We start from the raw sequence: 9997 nt of genomic DNA, 5'->3' as shown, positions 1-9997 counted from the left end.
GACCAGTATTTCTCTACCTTCTGCAGTAGAGTTCAGTCAGGAGATTTAAGATGGCAATCTGCCAGTGCATCAATGATGGACCTGAGGAGTGAAGACGTATTTAGTGTTGTGTCAGCTCAAAATCAACATATACTATGAGGAATACTGAAGTGTAGACCTCACAGTTTGGGGCAGAACTTGCACTCGCTTCATGAGTGCAACCAGCATGGATTACTTCTGAGTAGCTGCAGAATTTAGGTCGGTGCAAGCCCTCTTTGCATGTTTGCATTAGCAAAAACAGATGTATCTTTCATATACATCTTATAACCTATATTATATACATAGGTTGCTGTTGTTTTCTGTAAATGAAAACATGTGCACTCAATTACATTTATAAACAGAGTGGGTGAACTGTTGGTTTCTGGAAATCGCTGGCTACGTTTAAACCTATAGTGTCAGTCCTGCTTGAGAGTTGGACTGTGACATGGAAGAGTCTTCCACAACTTGGCCTTGGTTGCAGAGTTTGGCTGTTCCTCACCTAGTTTCAAGCCTCCTCCGCAGCTATTTCTCTGTCAGTTAATGACTGAATGAGTGAAACACCTGTTAATTATAGCTGGACAGTAAAACCAATGTAAACGTGATCTGAACCCATTTTACAGTGTTGCTTTACAACTTCATGTAGGTCTTTGAACATTTGGGAATATTGCTAGAGTTTCCACAGGATAAGCTAGAGAGAAATTGTGTCAGCAGAAGCACGGTGTAGTTTTTTCTAAGAAGCAGCATTACCATTAACCCTTTTCACTCTGAAAACAGGGTGTTAACCACAGCTTTTTCCATCGACCATTTTTCACACTTGACTAACTACCAACCCTGGTGCCTCCTCAGTGTGATGATGGATGAGGTGATACAGATGTGGAGTTCTTCATGCCAGTTATCCTGATTGATGGAGTTCAGATGAAAAAGGTGCTTTCACCTGTGACTCGTCTCCTGTGGAAGAGTCAAAGTAACAAAGTAATACCAAGTGGGTTTCATCCATAATCAGCATTCATTCAATGAGTCTTTATTTGTATTGTTGCTTGTGTAAATGCAACACTACGGGTTTTTTTTAATTGAGTCTCTTTCTCTTTCATCAGATATCAGATCGAGTATGAAGCCTTGTCCAAAGTGGAGTCAGAACAGAATGAGTTCATTTTACAGAAGTGATGAAGAAGGTCCTCTGCCACAGTGCCTCCTGAGCTTCTCTCTTCAACACCCCTCTCCTACTTCATCAGTCGCCTTTGTTTTCACAACATTCATTTGACGGAGAGACGACACACACATACATCATAGTCGTGTCTGACCAACCACAGAGGGACCATTCGGGTATTTATGTACTGATGACATTATTTATCCAATTTACATTCAGTAATTATTTGTGTGGTTGTATTTTGCATCGCTAAAATCCTCCTCATGCTGCATTTGACATCAGCAATAGGTAGATTCTGATGTATGAGTTTGTTTGATGAGTTTTTACTTCATGGACAGGACTTCATTTGTTCTCTTCATGTCCAATATCCTTGTGTCGTGTGTCCACACAGAATACACGGGCAATACTTGAATAAATAATTTATGTTTCACAGTACAGTGTTTTTCATTTTCTTTTAATAGAATGTGGATCACAGACAATAAGCAGGAGACCAACTCCAGCAAACTTAAAGAGCAAAACAGAACAGACCGATGCTCTGTTCCAAGCCAGGCTCACCCAGGCTGAGTCTTCTTGCCCAACTGTACATTCATCAATGTTAATTCAGACTATAGTTTTGACTGAAGGACAGATCTATGAGTTTATTTCTCAGTATCAAATCATTCTGCAGTCACTGATGCTGACCTCCCTTCTCACTGACAATACAGCCAACACTATTTCCACTTCACAGCTTTTGCTGTCCTTTGCCACTCCTCAGGTGGTTTCTTTTGACCTCCATCTCAACTTAGACCTAAAAACATTTGGCACTTGTTCCAGATCTTTTTCTCCTATGTTCCGATGTTCCTCCTGATCCTGTCTGACTCCTTGTCTTCCACAACATTGTTCACGTGCTATGCCTGTTTATCACCATGGCATTCCCCCTTTTTTTTATTTCGGTCCTCTCCCGCCACAAGGAACCCAACTCGCCCATCCCCTTACTTGTTGGCAGACTCCACCATGAAGCATGTGCACCACTCAGGCGTCTTCACTTTACAGTGCTCGCTAATATGGTGCAGCTTTCCATTCCTCAACACTTTGCTGAACGCACTGACATCAACTTCAGGAGGCTGTACGTCCAGTTCTTGGGTGGAGAGACAGTTTTTAAAGAGCTCATGAAAATGCCACTGGTGCTAGACAGAATGTGGAACATTGCGGAGTAACACACACCATCAACCTCTGTGTTCGAAGTCCAGATACAGATATACAAACTAAACATCCTTCCAAACCAAAGTACTTCAATAAAAAACATTCTGACAATTCATTTAGATTAAAAAAATATATTTTTATTTCATATTCACAAAACAAAAGATGAACTCTAACTTCAGATGATGATGCTTTTTTTCTTTCTCTGCCTCTTGACCTTCTTTCCCTTCACAAAAAAAAAACAAAAAAACAATTTGACATAATCCACAAGCTCTCAAACAAGACAGTGTGACAAGAAGATGTCTTACATAGTTGTCCTGGCTGGACCACTCCGGGTATTTCTCTGCATGGATTCTTCGCTCCTCCATTGCCTTCTGGTAATAAATCTCCTGCTCATCTGTTGACATTTTCCTCCACTGTGGAAACAGACAGGTGAGTTCACTCCGTGTAACTGAGGAACTATGAGCATCAAAGTTTCTCTGGTAATTCAATTCTATTTTAGAGTGTCCGATGAACCCAGTGAGCTTGTCTTTGGGCTGTGGGAGGAAACTGGAGAACCCGGAGAAAGCCCCAACAGGCACAGAGAGAACATGCAAACTCCACCTTGAAAGAGAACAGTAGAGGCAAAATATTGTGAATATATCATAATGTCTGTGACATTCCCACATGTTTCTTCATCACTGATGCCAGATTAGTCATGAGAGTCATGTTTCACTTTGATCTTGACTGTTTGACTGTAAACACTCACCATCTCTCCCAGGATGGTGTTGGTCTCCACGCTGTGTTTGGGTTTTAGGGTACGAGTGATGATCTCCCTGTTCTCCCTCATGAAGACCATGAAGGCATTGGGTGGTCTCCTGATGTAGGCTCCGTTTGGTTCCACACCACGTTTGCGTCTGGAAAACATCATGGTCCTCTTCATTAGATCAGTCTCAACATTTAACTTTGGAACTATCAAGCGTTAGAGGCCAGAGAACATACTTGGACGTGAGGACCTGAGGTGAAGGCTCAGGGCAGGGTTTGGTTCGGACACACTGCTTGCCATTGTGGCTAGATTGAAGAGGGAAGTTTGGTTTTAGGTTATAAACACAAAAAAGCTTGATACAAATACACAACATTACTTGTGTGACACTTACAAAGAACCTGGGGAACTCACGCTGCCACCTTCCAGGGCTGGTACTTGCTCCTTCTGGGGAGAATATTAGAGAATATTATCACAAACACATTCAAAGATGTACAGCCATCCTTTTCAGTCAGCTTGTTGGTCGAGTACTGCTACTGTAAATGATATCAACAATTGAAATGGACTATATCGGACACTCACCTGGCATGGGAAACAAGCACCTTGTTGATGGTTCACAAAACCATACGGCATGAAGGAGTTGTCCAGATACATGGGGCTCACAAGAGCACCAGCCACAGGTCCACCTGGCTGTGGCACCAGGAACTGAGGGGGAAACTGCAGCCATCTCATCCCATGTGTGCATTGACAACATAGGGGCTGCATGTTGGCTCCTGACATGAAACCAGCACGTGCTGCCCCAACATTGTGATCTGCCAGGACCCCTCCATATGGCGGCACTGTTGTGGCTCCACATTGGAAGGGGTTGATGTCGTGTGTGACCGTCCCCGTCCCATTGAGTCCATCGGTGAAACCACTTTGTTCCACCTCAGGTAGGACATTCCCAGGTAAATGGGGAGATTCTTGAGGAGCAGCCGCAGATGGAAGCTCGCCAAACATAGATTTCATAGTCGAGAGGACCATGTCTAGGTCTGTCTCAAAGTCCATCCACTCAGGTGAGGAACTGCTCTGCTCTATTGTGACTGTTGCCATTCTCCAATTGAGCCTCTGTAAAAGATTGAACGTGTTAAAGAGGACACATTTGCTACTTTCGAATAGATACTGTGAGTTTGAATGCGTTTCTCTACCTTCTGCAGTAGAGTCTGGTCAGAAGATTTAAGACGCCGGAATGTTCCACCACAGCTGTGCAACGTGCCTATGTTGAACCTGAGGGGTACAGAATTATTTAGAGTTGCATGATCAATATGTCCCCTGTTATTCAGTGAAAATTGCTGGACAATACAGTTCTGTGTAAAAGGATGATCCAGATCAAGCATTCATTTCAACCTTGTAAAGTGAACACTAGATTTTTACATCACGGATAATCTATACAATATCCAGGTTGTTGTTGAATTAGCTTTAGCTCAGCGACAACAAGACAGGCCTGGTCCTGTGGAAGAGACTTGGATCAAGGTGGTCAAGTGTACATTTGATCTCTAATGTAATATTATAAAGATATGTATTGAGCTGATTTTCTTCTTTCTATTGACGATCCAAAGAGTTTTGTCTTGAGTGGGTTCTGACAGAACTCGCTGAATCCGCTATTGTAACACAAATCACATTTGTATACAATCTCTTATTTTCATTATTGAAATATAATCCTTCTACTTGAATCGTTTTTAGCCGTTACTGTCATTAACAAGATTGACCATCAGTAACCAACCAGGGCGTGTTGTTCAGAGGTTTGAGGGGTATGCTGATGGAACATAAGCAAGTCAAATGTGCATGTATAGCGCTATTGTGGTGTCATAAATGTTTTGATTTGGTATTTGGGTTTAAGTATTTGTTTGCAAAATCACCAAAAGTTTGACGTTAGCATGTGGCTAAGCTAACGTCAAACGGCATTTCGCCGGCCATGATGCATCTGTTCAGTCGGACATATTGTTGGCATCAAGATACTCTGGGATGAAACAGGCTTGTATTTCCCTCCATGAACAACCCGAGTGTGGACCGAGGATCGGGTGGCCTGCCGAGGCGGCTGCGGGCTGTCAGGTCCATACCACCTGTGGAACGAGGCGCCTCAGTAACAGCGGCCGCTCCTTCAGTCCCACAATTGTTGGAAATGGTTGTGTCAAGTCCTAATTTAGCGACAGACCCGGTTTATCACCAGTGATACCATAATTCCATGTTCAATAATCACAAATCCTGTGGTTTTCCCGAACACGACGACAAGAACAGTCTGGTTTCGGCTGTCTGCGGTGAATTCAGAGCATTTTGAATGACGACTGAATTATCCATATTTATTCAGATGTATCACAATAATCTTCAGACTAGAATAGTGTACATGTAGCGCTGTAGTGACATTTGATCAGTTGTTCTTGTAAAGAGTGTCACATTAGCAATGGTGTGTGTCAATGAACCTGCGCAGGTTTCTTGAAGAAGCTTGATACTCACCAAGGGTTTGAAGCCAAATGTGGTGAAACGACGTTGCAAAACCAATTTATTTTGTCGCATTGTGACGTATCAGATAAGTGCGATAGACGGCCAATTAGGGCCGTGGAGACAAAAGAAGATGGCGACTGTGCGCCATGGAGACGAAGTTGTCAGTTTCAAACTCAGACGTTACGGTGTTCTGCTTGAGGAAGCCGACATTTTTAGTCAGGAAAAAAGAGGTGGGATGTTATCTATCAGCAATCAAAGTTCCCTGAATCTAAAAACAATCAAAACGGTAGATGTTTGTGATCGATTGAATAAACTCAACTGGATGTGATATGTGGATCTTTTTGTTTGGTTGTTTCGATTTTCATCTCATGTGTTATGATTGTCATTTATTATAATTCCCAGGGTGTTTTCCGTGTCTTTAGTTTGTCATGTTTGCTTGTTTATTCTGTATGTTTTTTATTTTCAATAGATATATATCAAAAGAAGTTGCGGCGTTCTTCTTCGCATCAGGACATAGCGTCCCACAACAGCAATTAAACAGCTCCCCCAAGTGGTGTAAAGATATATTGCAACTTTAATTCAGTTGACGATGAAAAAAACAAGTACGATGAAATGTCAACTGCCACTCTTCCAATCCGCTCACGTTGGAGCTTTCAATTGGGCGAGTTTGACGGGGAAAGGGTATGTATGTTGCTTTGTTCTGCTCCCGTATTTCTAATCCTGCGCGCATGACTTTCAATACTCCCATTGATGTCACCTGAAAGGTTTTCATGCGCACATTAGAAATGCACGCACGGCAGGCGCAGCATGAACAGTGTGTTCATGAAATGTTTTTCGACATTCTATTTTGAAAAGACACAAAGAAACACAAATGAATTGCATGAAAGCTGTTGTTTAACTTGTACAGTCCAATGAAAGCAATGAAACAATGCGGCTAATGTGAGCTAAAGCAGCGAGCATTTCATTGTTGCTCAACCCAACTGAAAAGTAACTTTTGATGAGGTCTTTCAGCATGACTTTTAAAATATAAAATTAAAATTCTATGTAAAATCGCGATGAGATTGACGTTAGCATGTGGCTAAGCTAACGCCACTAAAGTTCTTATAATAAATCAATATTTCTGAAGTAAAAATGCGTGAAACTTTGGTCAGTCACAGTACATAACCTGCTAAACATGAATACGGATTCAGATGAAGAAAACATTGAGAATCTTTTTTTATCAATTGAAATTTGTTACTTAACACTTGTAATGACTGCAATCCACCGTAGTTACTGTACAATAAATGAATATTTCTGCAGTTAAAATCTATGAGACCTTGCTGATTCATAGTACTTAACCTACTGAACATGAATATGAAGTCTGATCACTGTCAAGCCTTTATGACTTCAATCATTGTGGTGCTCTTGTAATGTACAGTCAGTTCATTTTCAGTAGTAATACCAGAGGACTTCTGGATTCAGTGACCACAAATCCTGCGTGTGGTTTCCCTGGATATGATGATGAAATACTAGTTGACTGACCCAAGAGGCACCTCGCAGCTTGTAGATGATGTGTCCCATTGACTTTGTTGTTCTGGAAGTCTTAAAAAGACTGATGAATTTGTTACATTGTCACATTTGGATGATGATGATGATGGTGAAAGGATGATGATGATGTTGAGTTCCATTATCCTCGAACCATCTATTGACAACATTTATCGTCATCACAAAAAGTGAAATGCCTGGAAACTAAGCGTGGTTAAAAGAACAAGAGTACTCAATCAGTACGAAAGCAAGATGAAGTACCTGTCTTTCCCTTATGATCTTGAAATGCTTTCAACTGTTAACTTCAATTAAGAATCTTTCAAGAAGATTTCATTTTTCCTCTTGATGCTTGACACTGTGTTTAGTTCCTTGTCAAGAATTAACTGAATATCAGTTTTTTTGTTTTTTTGTGGAACCATTGACTTCCTAGGTCACTGTACAGTTCTTCAGGAGTCTGGAATGACTGGCCCAGAGATGACGGTGGAACCCATGAACAGTTCCTGAATGCGCTACGCTGTAAGAGAAATGGGAGGGAACCATGGGGAAAAAAGTGTGAACCATTGGCTTGTAATAAGTTTAAAAATCATGTTCCTGGTCTGCACAGGTCCTTAGAAGATGGTGGAGAAACTGCACAAGAAGCTGCCTATGGCATGTTCACGCAGGCTTTTGTGGACACCAACAACGCCAACTTCAACTGAGAGCTGGAGCCTGGACTTCAGTGACTCACAAAAGGCAGCACACATAACCACAGGTGAGTAGTTTCAGCCTCACCTTTGCAGTGTACGAGATGCTGCACGTCTGATGTGCTGCCTCTATTGAAGCAGTTGTAATTTTGCTTAAAGTGACACTGCAAGAAGCAACGTCATCGTCTTTTTATCTGCGATTGTCATCAGCCAATGTTAGCAACATGGGAGTGTTAACCTGGCAGCCCTTCAGGTCAATAGTTGGGCCGCCCTGCCACGCTACTGCAGAGAACACTGAAGAATTATCATTGGAGCTTTGAAGGGCTTTTTCAGTCATTTTAAGTCATCCTGCTAGACTTTGACGTTTTTATGCTCTTCTGTGTGTGTTTATACGTTTTCAAGTGGTGTTTTCAAATCCTTGTGGTCTTATGCAAACCTCAGCCTGCCTCTTCTTTGCATCTCTTTGCACAGTTTTATATGACTTGAGCCCTGATCCAAGGAGCCTGGAGACTGTTTCTCAGGTCTGGACATGCACTTCACCCGAGCTGCCACTTCATGGTTTCTGAGTGACATTTGAAGGAGTTGATGGTCAACCAGGTCAGCAGAGAGTCGTTGTTGTCTTCTTCCAGCTTGTAGCTTCTTTGTTCCGTGTGTCCGCTGCTTGACCTTGTTTTTATGAACCGCTGTCTTAAGGTACGTTCACACCGAACGCGACTTCCGCGAGCGTCACGACTGATTTGCATACAAAGTCCATGGAGTTGGCCGATTGATGGCGATCAGCGGCGACCAACATGGCAGCGACACGACTGGAGTGTGCGACGCTACGCGATTTGAGCTACATATGTTCCGGCTACTCGAGACGACACAACTGGGCTACTACGACAGTCGCAGTTCCATTTTTTGAACTACTGCGACCAGTCGCGGTGCGTTGACCAATCAGAGACCAGATCCCGAGTGACGTAACGCATGAGGGGGAAATTGGAAAAGAAAAGGACAAGATGGAAGACACGCTGATTTCTGCGGTGTCTGCATGCCCGGACCTTTACGACCCGCAATGCCCCTTTTACCAGGACAGAAACAGAAAGGAGCTTGCCTGGAGGGAAGTCAGCAAAACCATTGACGTCCCTGGTGAGTTGTGATATTTATCATTATTGCTTAATATACGTAGCGCACACGCTATAGTGGATGTATCGTCGGGATATTAAACATAAATATTTACTTTTCCTTCAGTGGAGATCTGCAAAAAAATGGAAGGGACTCAGGGATATTTACATGAGAGAGAAGATGAAGGCCATGGAGAAAAAGAGTGGGTCAGTGGGATCTAGCCAGGTAAAGTGGAGGAGGTTCGCCGTCCTCTCCTTCCTGGACCCCTTCATCACCCCGAGGGAGACGTCGGGGAACATGACTGCAGCAGCACCACCACCACCAGCAGCAGGTAATAGTTGTTGTTGAGAATGTAAATACTCAGTATATTGATGTGTAATGAGCTTTCTGAATAGGAAATATAATCACACTATGTTCTCATTTTCCAGAAACATGCCATCATGTTGATGATGAGGAAGAGAAGGAATTTGAAGAAACCTTTGATGAAGGTACAGAGGTGGAACCTCCTGCTTCCTCATCTGGTGCTGCTGCTGCTGCGTCAGCTCCTCCACCTTCACCTACCGCTGGCCCATCCACATCCTCTGCTACGTATAAAAAAAAAATTTATGCATACAATATTATATGATTGTACTTTTAATATGTTTAAACTCCATAACAAATTGTCATAGCAATGTCATTTTACTTATCATTTATCTGTGATTTATGATATACAGATTATTAGTAATCATTGACTTATATTATTGAAATCAATATATTCCTTATTTACAGAACAAAAAAGGAAGCGGTCATCCACATCATCTGTGGAAGAGGAGGCTCCACCTCCCTCAGCAGAGGAGTGATTTTTTATGAGCCTGGTTCCTATGATCCAGAGATTGTTAGAAAAAAAAGCTCTTCTTTTGGACATTCACAATTTAGTTTATGAACGCACTCGGGAAACAAGCAGCTAATTAGGTTATTTCTTTTGTGTTTTTCATTTCCAATTTCTGGATCATAGGAACCAGGCTCCCTGTCCTTCCTCTTCTCAAGTCCCTCGTTCCTCCAGGCAAGCTCCTTTCATAAAGAGTCTATTTAAGTTATGTATGTACAGCAATGTGTCTTTTTGTTAATAAATGTTTTGAG

General features: G+C 42.2%; 1 protein-coding gene and 1 long non-coding RNA gene across 5 annotated transcripts; one reads left to right on the top strand and one right to left on the bottom strand.

Moving 5' to 3' along the window:
• Positions 1 to 727: 727 nt before the first annotated feature.
• Positions 728 to 6479, bottom strand: LOC128763499 (transcription factor 7-like 1). 4 transcript variants are annotated; one of them, XM_053872328.1, is made up of 10 exons: positions 5580 to 6479; positions 4274 to 4352; positions 3669 to 4193; positions 3481 to 3533; positions 3326 to 3394; positions 3093 to 3240; positions 2653 to 2760; positions 2522 to 2570; positions 1175 to 1206; positions 728 to 966 (listed from the first exon to the last, which is right to left on the bottom strand). In XM_053872328.1, the coding sequence occupies exons 3-8, from the start codon at positions 4176 to 4178 to the stop codon at positions 2523 to 2525; spliced, it is 936 nt and encodes a 311-aa protein (XP_053728303.1). In that variant the 5' UTR covers positions 4179 to 4193; positions 4274 to 4352; positions 5580 to 6479; the 3' UTR covers positions 728 to 966; positions 1175 to 1206; position 2522. The 4 variants fall into 4 exon arrangements, with proteins under 4 accessions (XP_053728303.1, XP_053728302.1, XP_053728304.1 ...); XM_053872327.1 differs by lacking the exon at positions 728 to 966 and having other exon boundaries at positions 1163 to 1206; XM_053872329.1 differs by lacking the exon at positions 728 to 966 and having other exon boundaries at positions 1163 to 1206; positions 3326 to 3378; positions 3501 to 3533.
• LOC128763506 (uncharacterized) lies at positions 5509 to 8373 on the top strand. Its single transcript, XR_008415653.1, has 5 exons — positions 5509 to 5797; positions 6037 to 6248; positions 7522 to 7607; positions 7696 to 7842; positions 8246 to 8373. It is a non-coding gene; the product is annotated as an uncharacterized LOC128763506 (long non-coding RNA).
• The last annotated feature ends 1624 nt before the right edge of the window (positions 8374 to 9997 follow it).

This window comes from Synchiropus splendidus, chromosome 8 (genome assembly GCF_027744825.2).
Source record: "Synchiropus splendidus isolate RoL2022-P1 chromosome 8, RoL_Sspl_1.0, whole genome shotgun sequence".
Taxonomy (NCBI): domain Eukaryota; kingdom Metazoa; phylum Chordata; class Actinopteri; order Syngnathiformes; family Callionymidae; genus Synchiropus; species Synchiropus splendidus.
The sequence above is the reverse complement of the archived record's forward strand: the minus strand, read 5'-3'. Positions and strand labels throughout refer to the sequence as shown.